The sequence below is a fragment of the Protopterus annectens genome, chromosome 4.part0, assembly GCF_019279795.1.
Source record: "Protopterus annectens isolate FY-2018-M chromosome 4.part0, PAN1.0, whole genome shotgun sequence".
Taxonomy (NCBI): Eukaryota; Metazoa; Chordata; order Ceratodontiformes; family Protopteridae; genus Protopterus; species Protopterus annectens.
Genome location: NC_056733.1, coordinates 715510583 through 715530953, shown reverse-complemented (window position 1 = coordinate 715530953; position 20371 = coordinate 715510583). Strand labels below are relative to the sequence as shown.

Below are 20371 nucleotides of genomic sequence, written 5' to 3'. Positions count from 1 at the left end.
AAAGTTCACTGTTCTGCCTTGTCTGCCGTTTGCCTTTAACTCTCCCCTTAGCTTCCAGGTTAGAAGTTAAATTTTTTCTTAAGAGCATTCTACATTTAAAACCCCTTAGGAACCCCATTAATCCTCCTCCTTGGGATCTTAACTATGTGTTAGAAAAACATACTCAGGCCCCTTTTGAACTATAGCTTCTGCCTCTCTAAAGTTTTGCACATGGAAAACTGTGCTTCTAGTAGCCTTAATCTCTGCTAGAAGAATCTCTGAAATTCAGGCATTGGTGGTGTCACCCCCTTTTCTTGTCTTTCATAGGGACAGAGTATCATTGAGAACTAATCCAACCTTCATGCCCAAAGAGGTGAATGAGTTTTCTCTTAATCAGTCCATCCAATTGCCTACCTTCTTCCTTTTATCTCAATTCCCCAGTGAGAGGACTTTATATACCTCAGATGTGCAAAGACAAATCAGATTTTACCTTGACAAGACTAAGTCCATTAGGAGGTCTGACCAACTTTTTGTGTCCTTTCATCCCAGGGCTCTGGGTTTGCCCAAACAAACCATGTCCCCATGGATCTCTAAGGCTACTGTGTTTTGCTATGAATTCCATGGGAAGTCCTTATCAACATCCCTGATGTTAGGGACCATTCCACTAGATAAGTTGCATCCTCAGGGGTCTTCTTTAAAGGTCTAGATGCTCATTCCATCCTGGAAGCTGCCACCTGGTCATCTGTTCATACCTTTACAAAACATTACAAATTGGACACTGTTTCTAGATCCAGGGCAGGATTTGCCAGGGCAATTCTGCATTGATTCTTGGAAAATGCTTCCTCTTAGTTTTCCTCTACTCTATCTACTCCATCCTCCTTCCTGGGTTCCCTTTCAGCTTTTGCATTCTCCCATGTGTAAAGAATACTGCAATATTGAATAGATGTCCTTTTCTTTTATGCTGCAGGATTCTATCCCTCCTGCCTCCTGCCCCTGCACCTTGCTCATTCCTAGGATGAACTCCTTAGGCTTCCTTTGGAATCCCTTCCTCATGAGGCTTTCTTATTCTGAAGATTGTACATGGAGACGTCCATTTCATGGCTGATGTTGTCTGTGCCTTCATGTGACATCCCACGTACAGGCTGTGGCTCATTCCTAGGATGAACTCCTTAGGCTTCCTTTGGAATCCCTTCCTCATGAGGCTTTCTTATTCTGAAGATTGTACATGGAGATGTCCCTTTCATGGCTGATGTTGTCTGTGCCTTCATGTGACATCCCACATACATGTGCAGGCTGTGGCTCTAAGCTTTTGTATGAAAACTGGATGTTGGGTTGATGGGCAGACAATAACCCATATGTAAAGAATACTGCAACACAGAAGAGAAGGATATTTATGTTTATGGTAAGATTTTACACAATTATTCTGTATGTATGTTTGGCACGGGCAGACCCCCTTTGTGTGATAGCCTTCATGTAGCATGTAAAGGAGCACATACATTCACAGGAAAAGGTGTTATAGGCCCACAGGTCTGCAAGCATACATGTTAGCCACAGGTGGAAGGATTAGTCCAAAAAGTAGGGAACACCACTAGTGGTTACATGAATAATAATCTATTTTGTTTAGCTGTTGTACCACATGGGTAAAAAAAGCAAAGTGACTGGAGGATAACTAATGGCTGTCAATAGTGAGGGATAAAAATGCACAACCAAAAAATAAAAGGCTAAAGGTCTCTGCAGACCTTAGTAGCACCCAGGTAACCCTCATTTCATCTGTGTAAGCACTACTTACTGTAATCAGTGGCATTTATCTTACCAGCACTGTACCAATTTTACCATTTTAGTATCACTTTATTACCAGCCCCAATATGTTATAATTTGCTCCCTAACCTTTTTACAGTTCTTTGCCAAATGTCTTTCTGCAATTTATGTACGTTCCCTTTTTGTTTATTGCCAGCTTATACAATAACATTATTTAAAATGAATGCTTATACAATAACATTATTGATATGAAGGTGCACTGTTTTTGTGTGTAGCATTCCCTGGCATCAGAATATGTCAAAGATGCTCTACTCTAGCAAACACACCATGATTTTATCTACAATGCATGGCAAACTGATAATCATATATTATTCTCTCCTTGTCTCACTAAAACTGCTGTGTAGGAAAACCATAACTGATCTCATCCAGACTCTTCACAGATCTTGCTCTCCCTAAATGTCTTATGTGCTTACTTTGTAAAGTTAAACCAGATTTTAGTGCCTTCATAATGAGTTATCTGTTGGAATTACCTGTCCAGCAGTCATCAGTTTGCTATTTTTTCTCTTTATTCATGCATTTTGTGATACATGAGCATTCATACTGATGCATACCTTCTCAGCAATTTGCCGTGCTCTAAGATGTTGCCTCATATCTGCACTTCTGCATTCTGTTGTGTTTCTAACATAAATTAGATCTCTATCCTTGCATTCATTATTGAAAAGCTGCTATGTTCATTCTATAAAAAACATCAACCATGTAATGCCTTGTGTGGCTAACCAGATCACGAGCCACAAACTGCACCAGCATTCTATTGCCTAGGGTACAACACATTATCAACATTCCATAGGTGCCAACAATTTGATTCAGTCACCATGCTTCCCTGGAAGGTCCCTCCTGTTTTCATGTATCAGTGTCATAACCTTGCAGGAAGGCAGTGGTTATGGAGGGCAAACCATAGGCAGAATGTCATGGAAGCAAGTCCATTCACAAGACTGTGGTGCAGAATTATCATATTGCCAACACCCTCTGAAATAACGAAGGATCAAGTTGTCACATCTGCTTTGCATTACAGATGGCAAGAGTCTCACAAGTGCTGTATCACTCAACGCTACCTTGGGGGCATCGGTCTCAAGGTATCAAACTGCCTAGGTTGAGTAAAGCCCTCTTAAATCTCAGCATATTTTGATCTTACAAGACATCTCCAGGTATTAGATGCTAAACAACCTTTTTTTCTGGTTGGACATGTCCTTGTGGGTGTAGGATCACACCGTATCATGGGCATACTGATTCTGGTGCAAAGCTCCATGCAGCCATCACCGGTCACTCTTCACTTTTTTTTGTTGCATTGTAGTATCTTTACCAAGTGTGGACCCACCTATTCAGGGGTAAGGAAAGATTTCCCTTGCTGTTTCTGTCATGGAGAAGGACTCAAAGGCTCGAGATGTTTTTAATATGGCAAAGAATTAAGACAATTAACCTATCATATTTACAAAGAAACACCCAGGCTGAGAATGTGTTGCACCTGGGCCTGGACCTACCCTGTGATGTGGTATCAGTTAATGAACTAGACAGTAACAGAGTTTGAAAAGGATTTGTAAGCTATGGGTCACACATGGAGTGGAACACTAGAGGTAGCATGAGAGTACTGCCATAGTAGCCAACAGATTACTGGGATAAGGGTTGGGAGGGTGGCCTAATAGTTAAGGTGTTTGCCTTACAAACACAAGGTGCAGGGTTTGAGTCTCACAAAGGATAACTGGCTAGGCTTAAAATGGCTTGCAAAAGCAGTTAGATTAGTACTAATCTATGAACCTATGTACGGTTAGGGAAATAAACTCCAGAGGAAGGAGGTAATGCTCTGTTTTTCCGGATCTTGGTCAGACCACTGTTGACCCTGGTTAGATCACACCAATAGCACTATGTCCACTCTTGCAGGACACAAGGAAAGGAGCATCAGGCTGGAAAAGAGTCCAGACAAAAACAACAATGAAAGTCAGTGGGATATCGAGGAAAGAATATGGTCAGAGATTATAGGAGCAAGATCTTCTTTCACTTAACTCTAGAAGAGAGTGGTGAAGTGATGGTGATGAATTAGAATATATCATGGATATCTGAAGGAGCCATCATAAGCAGGAAGGATAAAAAGAGTAGGAGGAGACACAGGAAGCAGATCCTAGTGATCATAAACAGGAAGGAGATAACGACAGTAGAAAGGGCCACAGGCAGCAGATCCAAGGGACCATAAACAGGAAGGATAACAAGAATAGAAGGGCCACAGATAGCAGATCTTAGGGACTAACTACTGTCTGGATCTTCAAACATACATATTCAGAGAGACAGTTAGAGACCCATGGACAGGAATGCCTAAATGGGGAGTATAGAAGAAATTCAGAGAGGAATTCAAGAGGGAATAGACCAGCTGATGAAAGAGTAATGGAAAAGGTAAGGCCAGAGAGGAGATGAAATGTTAAATGCAATTAAATATTAGATTGTTTCAGTTTTTTCATTGAAATGAAATGCCATGCTTTGTAATGCAAACCTCTGTTTTTTGGCCTAAGCTCCCTTACAGTTGTCTCAGAAACATGTACGAGTATCAGACGTAGAACAGAAAGGAGAAGGAGGAATTTGGTTCTTCCTAGTCATAGATCCATGATAAGTAATGCGGTCTTTGCAACCTAATATTTATCTGATACTGCTCCATCCTCCTGTAAGAAGGTGGATGCCTTCTACAGCTCACAACAGAGTCAACTGAGATCTCTTCTAAGTATCCTTGGTACAACTCCTTGAGACAGTGCCACTACAGAAGACAAAAAGATAAAACAGCTCTCTCCTTACTACCATTTGATACATCTAATGCTTTAAATAGGGTGGGCAAAAGAGTTTTGAGACATGGAGCCACCAACAGAAGAGGTCCATGCCCTTCCTTCTAGATAAGGTACTTTGATATACTTTCATTCTGTTTTATTCCATGGACAAAAAGAACTGGACAAGACTGTTGGCAATAGTGTGGGCTCACTTGTGGCCTATGATATGTTTGGCTGTGTATGTACTATGGCCATTGATCTTGGGTCTGATTTGTCCCAGAGGAGAATAGCACTGTAATGGCTGCTCTTTAGGGAAGAGCATGAGCAGGCCACCCGGAATGCCCTCATTTTGTGAAATATCCTCTCCAGGCTTCTATTCACCTAGAAGAGGAAGATCAGAAGAGAAAACCATTTTTGTCCAGTATAGATGGCCTCAGTTAACCATGTGATGCCTTATATGTCTTTCATTCTTACAGAAAGATGAGGGATCTTAAGTGTTAGACAATGTTGCCAGACCTAGTCATGTCAGATAATTCAACAAGGGAAATTACATCACTTGTCCAAGTAGTTGTTTCAATAACTACAGTCCAGGATTGTATTTTGGGAAATGCTCTTCAAAATTTGCTCTGACATATTTTGTAATTATGAATGGTCTTATTTTTGAGCTCAAATTGGGAAATATTCTACTGACTTGGACATTAGTTATCTCGTAATCATGGACAGTCTTATCTTGTCTAAGCACACCCAGTCTCTACCTCAAAGGGACATCACATACAAATTAGCATGTCTCCACAGAGCTCCTAGAAGAAGTTTGGTATCTATTATGTGGCCATGTAGACTGCCTTGCCATTATGATGAGGTCAGAATTTTACTCCGTTATCCTCATAGTTGCAAGGTTGATGGGCAACTGCTGTCCTACTTTGTACTGAAATAACATCAATAAGTGCACTGACAGCATCATATTCTGGGAACGTACTTTTCACAGAGTCATGTCTCTGCTGTTGTAAGTCAACCAGGTGTTGTTGGTGGACACGACTGATGCTTTTAGCCACAGAATATCTCAGGTCAACACAGGCTGTTATTTTGTTTCATCGACGCTACTTCCTATACAAAGTGTTGATATTTGGTCTGTCTCCTGTGCCAAATGTCTTTATGAAGGTGACAGCCAAGAAGCTAGAGGCTCTACAGAAGAACCTCTATTTGTCTCCCTAACTATATGACTGATTTGTGGCGGCCAAGGAAAGCTTTTAATAATTCCCTCTTCATCACTGCAAATACATAGTTTTCATACAAAACTAGTAGACATACAACTTTTAACGTTACCTTTAAAATACACGTCATCATCATCAACCCCCTTTTTCCTATTTTCTACATGGGGTTGGGGTGTCTTGTTAACTGCACAAAAGAAAAAAAGCAAAAAAAAAGCAAAGGCACGGCAGCATAAAAACACCAACTCCAAATTTAATACAATGTAAGTGCTTTCGTAAAGGTAGATACCAATACTTCTTCAGACAAAAGAATAAAATTAGTGAATTAAATACTCTAAATGAGTCACATGACTTCGATCAGCTGACCAACTAAGTGAAAAATCAACAAAATTCAAGAATAAAAAAGATTTAAGTTGATGCTTAATTAATAAACAAAATAGACGTTCAAGATAAAAACAAGATAAGCATAAAAAACAAAATCAACATATGGACAAAATGGCTTGATTTTCTTCCCCAGCCAAAAAGATGCCACAAATTGGACATTCTTTATAAATGCTCATTTTAACCATTTGTTTTAAATAACAAGGAACATTAGAAATCATGATGACAAGTTTAAAAGCATATGAAATTCACTTATGAGCAAATATTTATCTCAAGAGACTTTTCAGTTTTAAAATACAGGATAATGAACAGCCTTATAATTTCACTAAACAAGAATGGGACACAGTGGAAATGTTATGACATAGTAATTTGGGGGTCATGAAACCTACCAAGGGGGGTGGCCTGGCATTTTTTGAGTATTCTTATTATAATAGACGCATGGAAGGAATGTTAAACTCTGATTATTATTTGTCTGTTTTTTTAATTAACTTAATGTGGCTTATAGATGAATCAAAGTTTATCTTAATGATCTATTCATAGAAATGAGGATTTCTTTGGATTTGTATAATTATTTCACCATGCCAGCGCCTCAAATACCAATAATCTTCGGAATACCGAAGATTCATAAGAATCTCCACCCCCCCCCATGCCCTATAGTAAATGATAGAAACCTCATTACTTACCCTATGGCTAAATATGTAGACCACTTGTTAGGAAGTACCTAGTAGGCGAGGAACAAGTCTGTAATGACTCCTGGTCTTTTCTCGAAAACATTAGTAATTTGAATTTGGTTGAGAACTATAATTTTGCAATGGTCGATGTCAAGGATCTATATGCTGTTATTCCCCATGACCTTGGCATTGACTGGGTGAGTCAATTATTAATAAGTAAGGGAGTGGATCCCAAGGAATTGTCCTTAATACAGGAATTACTAGATTTGATTCTGTCTAATAATTATTTTTTATTTGATGGTAAATTATATTTACAAACTAAAGGGATTGCCATGGGTTCCCCATGTGGGGCAAGTTTCGTCAATCTAGTGATGGCATTTTGGGAATACGAATTTGTGTTTAAAAATAATCCATATGCGGAGTATATCTATTTTTATACCCATTATTTGGATGATATTTTTATTATATTCAAAGATTTGATTAATTACCAGGACTTGCTCTGATATTTTAATAATACTACCCAGTTTATTTGTTTCTCTCATGCTTTTCACCATGACAGGATAGCATACCTGGATGTCTTTTTAACCAAGGACAGGATGAGACAGGCCTATGTTGGTAAGATTTTCAGGAAGGAAACTTATTCTAATTCCTTCCTGCATTTTTCAAGCTCACACCCAGCCCATCAGAAAAAGGCAGTGGTTAAGGGTCAGCTCGTGAGAGATGACAGAATGATCTCTAATAACACTGACTTTAGGAATGAGTGTGAACTTTTGAAGAGCATGTTTCTGAAATGTGATTATCCTAAGTCTTTATTAGAAGAATTAATAAATGAAGTGCAATTGAAACAGATATTGGGTCATTTTCGTGCTATTTTGAATGATGAAAATGCAGATAGTGTGATTGCACCGAGAATAATTAGGCACATTAGAAAATAATATAAATAATATAGATTTTTCTTTGACTTTCATAACACCATTCAGTATGGATGCAGTTAACTTGAGGCATATTCTCGTCAAGATCTGGAGCCTGATTTCAACCGATCCAACTATTGGTCCTAAATTGGCTTCTTTTCCTAAGTTTATTTTTAGGAGAGGGCAAAATTGAAAGAACCTTTTAGAGCTTAAAAAGCATGTTCACCCTAGAGTGATGGGCATGTACAAATGTGAATCCTGTCCCTTTTGCAAATTTATTGCAACGGAGAATAGCTTTAAAGTTAAAGAAACAAAATATAATATTAAAGGAAGATTCAATTTTAATTCAAAATGCATTGTTTATATGGCCCATTGCAGACTTTGCCCTAGTTTCTACGCTGGGAAGACTGACAGGAAATTAAAGGAATGCCTTTATGAGCATTTGTAAGCCATAAGAGATAAAAAAGTCAAAATGCTCTAGCTAGGCATGTTACAAGTAACCCCAGACACTCCTTTTTATTTAAAGTAATTGATTAGGTTGATCATGATAAGAGGGGAGACCCTTATCCCTAAGACTAGAACTAAAGGAGTTGTTATGGTAATTTAGACTAGACACCTTTAGAGAAACAGGCTTAAAAGAAGCCTGTTCAATATCCTGTATTTTAAAACTGAATAGTCTCTTAAGATAAATATTTTCTCATAAGTGAATTTCATAAGCTTTTAAACTTGCCATCATGATTTCTAATGTTCCTTGTTCTTTAAAACAGATGGTTAAAATGAGTGTTTATAATGAATGTCCAATTTGTGGCATTTTTTTGGCTGGGGAAGAAAATTAAGCCATTTTGTCCATCTGTTGATTTTGTTTTTTATGCTTATCTTGTTTTTATCTTGAGCATCTATTCTTTTTTATTCTTGAATTTTGTTGACTTTTCACTTAGTTGGTCAGCTGATCTAAGTCATATGACTCATTTAAAGTATTTAATTAATTCACTGATTTTATTCTTTTGTCTGAAGAAGTATTGGTATTTACCTTTACGAAAGCACTTACATTATATTAAATTTGGAGTTGGTGTTTTTATGCTGCTGTGTCTTTGCTTCCTTTCTTTTGTGTAGTAGTTTAATTTTTTATTGTTGTTTGCGTAGTGTGTCCTGTCACCATCTCTCTTAATTCAGTGCCACACTCCTGTCTTTTTTGACACTCATGCCTGATTGTCACAGATCTTTCACAAAAGCCATCTAGCTCTTTGCTGGATGCCCTAATTTCCTCTCACCTTATTCCTGTCTGTGCCAAATCTTCTTCACCAGATTGTCCTCTGCTTTTCTGCAGATCTGCCTGAACCACCATAATCTGTTCTATTTGATCTTTTCTGCAACTGGAGCTACTTTGGCTACTGATCTTATGTCCTCATTTCTTCTTTTGTCCCACAGTATGCATCCTACCACCCATCTCAGCCACTTAATTTTCATCACCTCTAGCTTCCTCAACTGCTTTGCCTTTATTGTCCATGTTTCCGTACCACAGAGTAATACTAGTCTCACAACTGTTTTGTACACCTTACTTTTCAGCTTCTTTAGCAATCTTCTGCCATACACTAAACCTGATAATCTATGTCAGTTGACTGTAACCCCTCTGATTCTAGCTTTGACCTCTTCATTCAGACTTCCATTCTCCTCAATCACCCTTCCCAGATACATGAAACTATTAACCTGATCCACTATCTTCCCTTCTATCTCAGTTCTCAGCTTCTGATTTCCTCCATTTGCTGCCATTCAGTTTTGCATTTCATTCCCCCTAACCTTTGATAAAGTTTTTGCTCAGAGTCTGCTTGTAATGGTACATTGTCTGCATACAGTGACTTTGTTGATCTGTCCCATCTGACCTGCTTGCTAAAGTAGTCTTTTACCAATATGAACAGCAGTTGGCTCAGAGCTGAACTCTGATGCACACCCACTCCCACTGGGAACCCCTCTTTAAGACCAAACATTTTGTACTTGAGTCACTGAGTCCTTGTACATAACTTGCACTAATTCTACTAATGTTTCTGGGACTTCAAACCACTGCAGGACTGCCCAAATCAGCTTTCTTGGGACCTTGTCATATGCTTTCTCCAAGTCTAGTAATACCCGGTTGGACTCTTTCATCACCTTTAGCTTTTTCTCAGCTATCTGTCTCACTGAAAACATTCAGTCAGTTGTGCTGCATGTTGATCTGGATCCTCCTATCTTACTTTCTACTACAATGTGCATCCATTTATCAATCACCCTGTCCAGAAATTGTATGCAATGGGACAGGAGTGTGATACCTCTGTACTGCCCACAGTTGTGCATACACCCTTTGTTCTTATACACTGGCATGAGTATGTTTATTCTCAACTCATCTGAGGTTTTTCCTTTCTCCTCACATGGCTATAAGGGTTTACAATCAAAATCTTGAAAATCAGTTGAACGTCCTACTCCGGTTCAAACATGGTAGAAGCAACAGTCGGTATGTCAACAGTCAAGTGAACAGCAGTACAGAAGATCGTCAGCAGGGCAGAGAAATGCAGCATGTCTGTAAATGGCAACCATCGATCTTAAGATCAAAAACAGACTGTTGATGGTATGCGTCAATCATCTGACCTCATTAATATTCATGAGGCAATGAAATGCATCGAGGATATCAACGTTCGCGGTTTTGAACCCCGCAATTTTAATAGTAAACCTGCTATGGGTACCCTTTGGAGCCTTTTCTCCTGTATATCATTCAACATCTTGATTATATCTGCTGTGACCTCATCTGGGCCTGCTGCTTTCCTTGACTTCATTTTCCTTAGTGCTGTTCTTACTTCTTCTAGGGTGGGCTCCTCCTCATTGTAGGCTGTGTCTGGGGCAGTACAGATTCTAAGGAGTTTTCTTCATTCAGAAGCTGCTGGAAGTACTCCTTCCATCTGCCTTTGATGTCCTGTGGACTGATGAGCAGGTTTTTGCTTGCATCCTTTATGAAGGGTGCCTGACAATTGTCTTTCTATTTTTGTCTTTGCTTTGCAAACTGATAGAGTTTCGTCATGCTATCTACTGAGTCCCTTTACAGAAGTTGGTAGACTGGCTCTCATACCGTGATCCTTGTTATTGTAACTCCTTTCTTAGTCTGTTTGTTAGCCAGTCAGTATTCCTTCCTAGCCTGGTCTGTATTTTCTATCTCCCACTTCTTCCTGCACTTCGTTTGATAACTTCCTGGACTTCTACATTCCATCACTAGCTTTCATTATATACTTTATTTCCATACCTGGCTCAGCCACATATCTGTTCTGTAGTCCTCACATATGTTGTTTTCCTATCTTGCTACAGATCCCCCACCATGCCCCAAGATTCTCACTACACCTTTCTAAACATACTGGAAAATATTAATATACAACCAAACACCCTAATACTGGGTGATTTCAACTACCCTGCCATTAACTGGGAAATCTACTCGTGTACCAACACCTTTTCCCAACGGTTCTTGGAATTCATAAATTTCAATGCCCTGGATCAACTAATCCATAGTCCCACCAGGGGCTCCAGTATCCTAGACCTGGTCATTACCAACATAGGAAATTGATGCTCCACACCTATGGTCACCCCCTTGTTGGTCAGGTCAGACCATAAGCTAATCACTCTTAACATCCACATCCCACCCCCACCCCCCAGTAAGGAAACCTCCATAAAAACTTCTCCAAAGCCAACTTCATGCTACTTAAGTCAGAAGTTACAAACTTCATGACACCCATGCAGACGGGAACTGAAAGTTCGACTGCTGAGTCCTACACTAAGACACTGTACGAGCACATCCACTCATGCATGAATCGTGCCATCCCAAAAAGAACCAAGATGCTCTCCTCCAAAAAAAGAAAGCCAATCTAGTGGTACCCTGCCATAAACAAACTTTACAACAAAAGCAAGAAACTGTTGCAGAATCCCAGGATGCAAAAAACTCCCTTATCAGCCTCAGTAAGAAGCTGAAATTCCTCATAAAATCCTCCAAAGCTAGTTACGAAAATAAAATTGCCAAAGATTCCAAAGACAACCGCAAGGCATTCTATAACTATGTCAAGAATCTAAATGGCAATGCTCAGATCTGTTCTGAGCTACAACAGAATGACATTAAATATACTGATCCCAAGGATATTGCCAATATCCTGGCAGATCGATTCAGTGCCACCTTCACCCCCCTCTCACCCCCTAAATGGCCCATCTCAATACCGGAAGATTGCTAAATTCAAGTAATAACGGCCACACAGGTAAAAAATGCACTCTCCAGAGTTAAGAATACAGCATCCATGGGACCAGATGACATCCCAGGCTGTGTACTACATGAATTACAAAATGAACTGGCACCTCACCTAAGTGTCATGTTTAATCATACCCTCACCTCAGGCTTCATGCCCACTGAGTGGCGCACAGCTGCAGTTATCCCACTCCACAAGGGAGGATCCACCTTGGATCCTGGGAACTACTGCCCCATCAGTCTGACAAGCCTGATCTGCAAGGCCATGGAACGTATTATCATGGCACTTATAAACAAAGACATTGGCAACTTTAAAACACTGGACCTCACCCAGTTTGGGTTCATGAAGGACCGATCTTGTCTCCTGAACCTGACTGACTTCTTTGAGTCAGTCTCCAGAGCTGTGGACAAGGTTAAGGCAGTCCACACAACCTATCTGGACCTCACTAAGGCCTTTGATACCATCACCCACTCTGGAATCATAGATAAACTTACTAAGCTGGGCTTTAATCCCTACGTCACTCGATGGGTTGCCAACTGGCTTACTGACAGAACCCACACTGTAATAGTAGCTGACTCCAAATCCAGCTCCAGACAAGTGACAAGTGGAGTACCTCAGGGTTCAGTCCTGGGACCTCTCTTGTTCAGCATCTACTTAGCTGAAGTACAGGTCAACACTAAGGGACTCTGGCTAACAAAGTTTGCAGATGACTGCAAACTGGGAGCCATTATTGAATCCCCAAATTATGTTGATACTCTACAAAAGGGCCTTACAGAAACAGATGCTTGGTGCCAGAGCCATGGGCTCAAGCTCAGTGCCAAGAAATGTACAGTTATTCCCTTTGGGAAAAGACATGTACCCATGAATTACCACATAGGTGGCAGTACACTAAACACTGAAAGTGTCATAAGAGACTTAGGGACAGAGGTGGACAGTGGTCTTACCTTCAATAGCCACATCGCCACAACAGTCAGGAAATCCTTCTATGTGACACACTTCATCACTAAGGGCTTTTCATCTGGAATAAAGGAGGTCATTGTCCAACTGTACTCATCCCTCATTACACCCATTATAGAATGCAACGCCCCATTTGGTATGTACCTCTCAAGACATCTGCAACAACTGGAAAGGCCGCAGAAATACCTCTCTAAAAGAATCACAGACCTAAAGCAGATGCCCTATGCTGACCACCTTAAAAAACTCCAGCTATACTCTGTCACATATCGTCTACTCCGAGGCGATCTCTGCTTAATATACAAGGCCATGTCAAGCCCAGAGCTGTTGGACATGCTACACTTAAAGAAATCCCTATCCCTCAGAGCCACACGCTCCAGGGATCTAAACCTTGTCATCACAATAAACAAAACATGCTGGAGGGATAGGTTCCTGACCCAGAGACTCCCCAGACTCTAGAATAGACTGCCCATACATGTCAAGCAGAGCACCTCTTTGGCCCTCTTCAAAAGGAACCTTGATGACTGGATGGGAGAAAGGAAATTCACTCCAGGGATCACAACAGTCGCCCTGCTAGACAGGGGTCCAGGTAGGTAAATAGAGTGGGAAGAAATAGCCAGGGATTTGTTATGGCTAGGCATGTATAGGCCCAAAGGCCGATAGCCTAGTACTAATCTATGAAGCTATGAACCTATTGAATATACTGGATGTCTAAAGTGGTTGGTTTATACAACCCTTCCCTTTATAGAGATCCACGCTGAGACTGTACTGCTGCTGATAGCTCCATTTATTGCTGAGTTTGAGATGGAAACACACAGCATGTTTTTCAGGGGGGTGGAGAAACCCCAGAGAGAGACACAGGAAGAGAATGCAAACTCCAAACAGGCATTGGCCAGAAGTCAGGATCAAACCCTGTATCTTGTGCACAGGAGATGAAGACCTTAACCATTATGTCAGCTACACCAAATTGACAAATCAAAAACTAATTCCTCTACTTCTCAAAAAATCCTCCTTTCTCTCCTGCTATAATTATCCTTCCTTCTAAATGTATCATTTTCCCATCACCGCAGTATTTATGCTGCATCCATTGATACAGCTTGCATCTTAAACTCAATCACTACTTGCGTTCTTCTCTTCTTTGTCTTTTTTATTTCTTCGTCTTTGTACATATCTATCCCATACTTTCTATAGTTTCTCTAGCCACACAGCTGTTGGTTTAATCTGCACATGACTCAACATTTACGTTATAAAGGTGACATCATCACTTTCACCATTTTTATTTCTCACACACTTTATATGTGTTCCACCTGCTCATCCATTTGCCTTTATTCCTTTTAACATATCTCTTAACCTCTGAAAGTTTTTACTCCGTGTCTCTTCAACTACTGGATATGCTTTCACCCTTCAAGTATTCCTCCACTTTTGATTATAACAATCTTACCAAATGTTGCTCCCCTCCCTCTATCCCTATTACTCATGATTTCTTGGATCAAGTTTCCAGGTCTGATTCCATTCCTAACTCTTCAGACAACTTCAGCAGCAGTGGCAACATCCCCTTAACATCCTCCAATAATAACATGCAGTCATCTGCAAATACGTTTATACCTGGCTTTTTGCCTCTCTTCCCCAACCCCAGCTTTCTATCACTGTCTTTATTGTTTGTGTCATTCTGTCTGTGACCAGAACAAAATATTCCCAGGGACAGCAGACACACATGTTTTTCCTGCCTGTAAACTCACTTTGTCTGATAAGCCAGTCTCTGTTGATCACGTGTGAACATTCAGATTTGCATGTAATTCTGTTATGCTGCACAAAGCCCTTTCTTCTCCTGATACTTCTTTCAAACTTCTAATAACAAAGTCCAAACTCAATAAATCAAATGCCGTCTGAATTATTATTAGCACCATTCTTATCTCTTTCATTATTTCCTTCTTGTACCAGTTCATAAAATTTAGAATCTCCAGTCTTCTGTGCATTATTTAACCTTCATGAAATCTGCTTGTGACTCTCCCACTTACTTTAGTAACAGCATATCACAGTCATAATTTTCATATCACTGCTGCATAAAGAAATTGGCTTATAGTTTGCAGTATTCCTTAACCGTTTCCCCTTTATATAATACTACTATTTCTTCCTGTCCAATTGATTCTCACATTTCCTCCTCTCCAACTGAGTGATTTAAATGTGCTGTGTACTTTAACAGCAAACCTTCCAATTTATGATAATCAAATGGGGTTGTGGGTTTGGCATAATAATTAAATTATTTACCTCCCAGACACAAGCTACAGAGCTTGATTCTCACCTTTTAAAGGAAATTGGCTAGACTTAAAATAGTCTTCAAGAGCAGCTAGCCTAGTATTTGCTGATGAAACCAACTAGGCCTTCAGTTTTCCCTTTTTCATATGGCTGATGACTGCTACGACCTGTCCCACACTCACCCCTTAATACATCTCCTTGCCATCTTCCAATCTTAGTTCTAACACTTTACATGTCTCAGACTTTCTCCCTCCTGATTCCCTTTGTGTATGCAGGTTGTTGTAAAACTTCTTAAATATCTCCTTTATCCTAATTCCTGATAATCTATATGTCTTGTTCTGTCTCTAAACTAGCAGCCACCCATTATCTTTGTATCTTTAAACGTGAACACTAATAACATTCTCCTTTATTCCTACATCTACCTCTCTTCCTCTTGACTTGTTGCCTGTATCTGTCCTTCTGCCAACCACTTTAATTGGTCCTGCAGTTCCCTGGTTCTGTCCAACCTACTGACTATCTCATCCTCTAAATACTCCTAATTTTCATTCCCATCTATCTGCTTCTGCTGCAGTTCCATCTCTACTTCCTTATCAGATCCTGTTGACATTTATTTTGACCCTATTTATATACCACAATTCATCCCTTCCCAACAACAATCTCTCTTGCCATCTTTTCTATCCACTTCACATGATCTACACATTTGCACTAAACTGTTTTTCGTTTCTTCCTCTTCAGTCCCTTTCTGCCCTTTTGTATAGCAGTATGACCGGGGATTGAGCTATCACTCCTCTTTCATGTCTATAGCCTCTATCTCAGATTAAGATTCATTACCCACCATTCTACTTCCCTCCTAACCTTCATATCTGCTGAATATAAATTGATTCACCTTCCTCATTTTCACACTATACATCTCTCCATGCATCTTAATATTCCTGCCCATATTATAAATTTCCTGAAACTCTTCTAATATTTCACATTCAACTCTGCTTTCCCACATAGTCTATCTAAACTCAGTTGAACAGTGCATTAAAATATTCAGCATATAACATTCTGTCTTCTCTATGTCTCATCCTTTCAGTTGCTTCCTCAAAACGTATTATAGTGATGTTTGGCATCTCTGCCATCTGCTTGGGTCTGGGTCTCCCCACAGTCCTTCCATCTTTCTGCTGCACTCTTGCTGCATCAAGGTCCACATCCTCTTCCATTTCACCCCAGTCTTTTATCACCTCCTTATCCCTTAAATCACCACCTCAGGTTCACAGATTCATTCTTCTTTTTGTTTCAGAAATCTTTCATAGTAACGGAGCCTTGCATTTCCCCTTCCTCCCTTTGTCAGTAGAACTCTGCATTGCCTTACTCATTTCTACTAAAACACAAAGTGTGGACTCAGCCCTGTCCACTGATCCTTTCACTTCTTTATCCTTCCCCCTTCCTCATTCTTACAAATCTGTTATTGTCATTCCTCTTGCTGACTCTGCTGTACCATTTGCTGTTGTGGCACCACATTACTCTGAATTACTTTACTTGCATCTCATGTTATCTCTGTTGGTGCTACCCTCCCTCAGCCTGGGATTATCTGTTCCTACCATTTGTTTGTACCCCTTATAGTTCCTATGTGGAATCTATAAGTATTTACTGTGGCAATAATGTACCCTTTCCCACAACTAAATTTTTATGTTTGTCAGGAATATCAGATGACCTACTACCTCTCCTGCTGTGACTTTCATAGCACTGGCACCATATCCATTCTTTTTAGTGCATTAAGGCCAAAATGCCCTTCACCATCTTTATTCTTATGTTCTCCAATAGCCGGTCGCATTCCATACTGCTTTTCTTAGGGCCAGCTCTTTTTGTTCAGTAAGAATACATCTTTTAGTCAGTCACATTCCTTACTGCTTTTCTTAGGGCCAGCTCTTTTTGGTTGATAAGAATACATCTTTTAATCAGTCACATTCCATATTGCTTTTCTTAGGGCCAGCTCTTTTTGGTTGGTAAGAATACATCTTTTGTTAGTCACATTCCATACCGCTTTTCTGAGGGCCAGCTCTTTTTGGCTGATAAGAATACATCTTTTTTTCGATACTCAATTTTAACATTGGCTCCTTCTTATCTTCCTTCTCATCTGATTTAAGACATGAATTTGTGTACCCCTATCTTGTACTCTATTAAGTTTTAAAACACAAAGCATTTAAGCTTTCAGGTTCATAGGTTCATAGGTTCATACTAGGCTATCTGCCCTGGGGCAATTATAAGCCTAGCCCGATTCTGTATGGCTTACGCCACCCCTTGATTTGAGTATACTGTGCCCTTTTTAAGGTTTAGTTTACTGTGCCTCTGTCTAATAGTGACACGGGAGTAATCCCTGGGACAAACCTACGATCCCCCATCCACTTATCGAGATTCTTCTTGAAGAGATTCAGTGAGGTGCTCTGCCTCACATGAACTGGAATTCTATTCCAGAGCGAAGAGAGCCTCTGGGTTATGAACCTGTCCCTCCAGCAAGTTCTATTTATTTCTGTGCTGAGGTTCAAGTCCCTTGAGCGTGTGGCTCTAAGGGATTTAGATTTACTGAAGTGGAGCATGTCCATTAATTCTGGATTTGACATGGCTTTGTATGTCAGGCATAGATCGCCTCGAAGTAGGCGGTATGCAACTGAGTAGAGCTGGAGTTTTTTTAACCGAGCAGTATATGGCAGAGATAACAAACTCTTTGAAGGTCTTTCCAGATTTTGAGTTTGCATTATAGGAACATTGAACATATATTTATGAAGTAGTCTGCTAAGAAAAATTAGGTCAGATTACATTCTTGCTGAGTATTTTTCCTGATTTGTTTATGTTCACAATGCGTAGTTTAGTAAGTGAAAGAGAGACTCTATGTTATGGTGGAGGGGATATGCCATCAAGAAGCATTCTGACTACAACAGCGTTTATATAAACTAGAAATTTTGTTCATCCACGCACCATTAGTAAATTTTCCGCTGTTTTTGATTTAACAAATTAGTGTGTACTCCTTATTAAATATTTGTTGTAAATACAATCTTGCAGGACACTGCTTTGTTTATTTATTTATTAATTGATTTATTTTAATTTGTCAGTTGATACAGAAGGACATGCACCATGTGGAAGAGTCCCATTTACAGTACGCAGATTGGAGAGGACACCGATTGTAAGTACCTCAAATTGATACAAAGGGCATTCATGCACTTCAGCCTTACTCATGGGGTGTGGCTTGTATGTTGAGAAACAGAGAAGTAAGCTAATCAGATGAAATATTAAGCATGGACTTTATCATGTAGGTATCAGACATGGGAAGGTATGCAGAACACAGCAGGTATGTGTTTTAGCAGAATTTTCTTGAAGAGTCACCATGACTAAAGTGTGAGTCATTTTGTGACCAAAATTCATAAGTACAATTACAAAAGATTACAATTAGAGATAGCTATGTGAAAAATAGTAAAAAGAATAACAAAGAGTTTCAGCAGTGAAACAATTACCCCTTGCACCTTGCAACATGGAGAGTCATGACCCCACACACCACTGCTTATATATACCAACTCCAAGAAGGGTGTAACTTGGGGAAAGCAGAAATCCCCATTCTGCCATAATCTTGATCAAAAAATGCAAACCTTGAGCTTGCAGTTGAGCACCAGGGCAAAATAAGAAAACAGAAAAAAATTAAACCCACCCAAGTGCGGACCTTTGCCCCCGCAACTCCTAACTAAATATATCAACTCTGAGATTGCACTACTCTGGGGAAAAGAGGCAAAGTTCACCATGGTGGCCAAATGGTTCATTTCCCCATGAAAATGTCCATTGACTTGTAGCTTTAATGATTACAGCATTCAATTAAAATGTTTCAGCGATTAGAGGTTTTGGTAATAGAAATAAAACTAAAACAGGATATTAACAAGAATAAAGGTAAATTAAAGGAGCAGTTACCCTTCTAGTTACATTTTACTTGCCTTTAGCAGGAATCCATTCTCTTGTCCATTGCTGACAATTCTTACTTTTGGCTTTATTTTTTTTACATTTCTCATAAACTTCCTGACTGCCTTCATGCAGTCAACACAGAGAAGTCACCATCCTGTCAAACTATGCCTTATGAACATAAACGTACACACAGATGTGTTCAAAGATGAAATGTTTCCCCCTAGAGCATTCCGTTTGCTGTCATATAACACTGCTGTGTGGCTTCTTCTTCTTATCTCCAGCTCTTTATCATGCATTTACTAACTAGTTTTCATATCAAGCTTTCTCTGTTTCACAGCAATAAGCTGGCAAACAGAGAAAACATTGAGAATTTGTTGAATTCGACATGGGATTTTTACTACCTTTTTTGCAGCACAATATATTTGCAGTTTATGAATCATGAGTTTCATAATCTCCATAAAGTTTTACACATTGCATAAATAAAATGTTACAGTCCTGGTTAATGTGCCAGTTGTTGTAAAAGGAGTCTGCAATTGACTGCATCCTTCTATTAAAAGTTATATTTGCTGTGCCATATTTGTTTTGCTCTGGACATACAAACAGTGGACCTGTCATTACATATTCAGTACAGCATTGCAAACAATTGTTATTTTGTTTTTCAGCCTTAGGGAAGCATTTGCCAAGTTTCTCACCTACCACTGCAAAGCATCTTCGCCTCTAAAGACTGAAAATGTAAGTCATTTTAATCTGCACTCTTTCATAGTTGGCAATATGATACTCAAAGTATGAAGACGTGCTCATGTTATGTTTGGTCTATTGATTTTTTAGAACTAAAAATATGCCTGTTATATTGGTAAATTTCAACAGCAGTCATATATTAGAGGGCTATGTGGGGAAGATGGGACTGCTTTTGGTGGGATTGCCTTCTTTGGGTAGATACAGAAAAATGTTCACTCCAGCTACAACAACACTCAAATGAGCAGTGGAAAACTTAACTAGAATCTGTACAGTAATGGATTAAAAATCATATAATAAGTATTTTCCAGTAACCCACCTGCTTTGCTACATAGCATTTATGTATATATGTATGTATATAGTCTACATTCCTTACTAGGGTCTATACTAGAACACCGAACTTTCAAAATTTCGAGTGTTCTAATATCGAACCGTTTTAGCGAATGCTGAAAATATCGGAGAAACAGAAAACTGAATTTTTTCCTAGGGAAAGAATTTGGTTGTCCGTTTCTGTTGCTTTGGTATTTTCAGCACTGT

At 39.5% G+C, this 20371-nt stretch overlaps 1 protein-coding gene across 2 annotated transcripts in view; it reads left to right on the top strand.

Moving 5' to 3' along the window:
• Positions 1 to 20371, top strand: part of LOC122800138 (1-aminocyclopropane-1-carboxylate synthase-like protein 1) — a 505362-nt gene that overhangs the window by 104714 nt on the left and 380277 nt on the right. For both annotated transcript variants that reach the window (XM_044069656.1, XM_044069657.1), the window contains exons 4-5: positions 18265 to 18335; positions 19762 to 19831. In XM_044069656.1, the coding sequence (XP_043925591.1) occupies positions 18265 to 18335; positions 19762 to 19831 (141 nt within the window). The remainder of the gene's footprint in view (positions 1 to 18264; positions 18336 to 19761; positions 19832 to 20371) is intronic.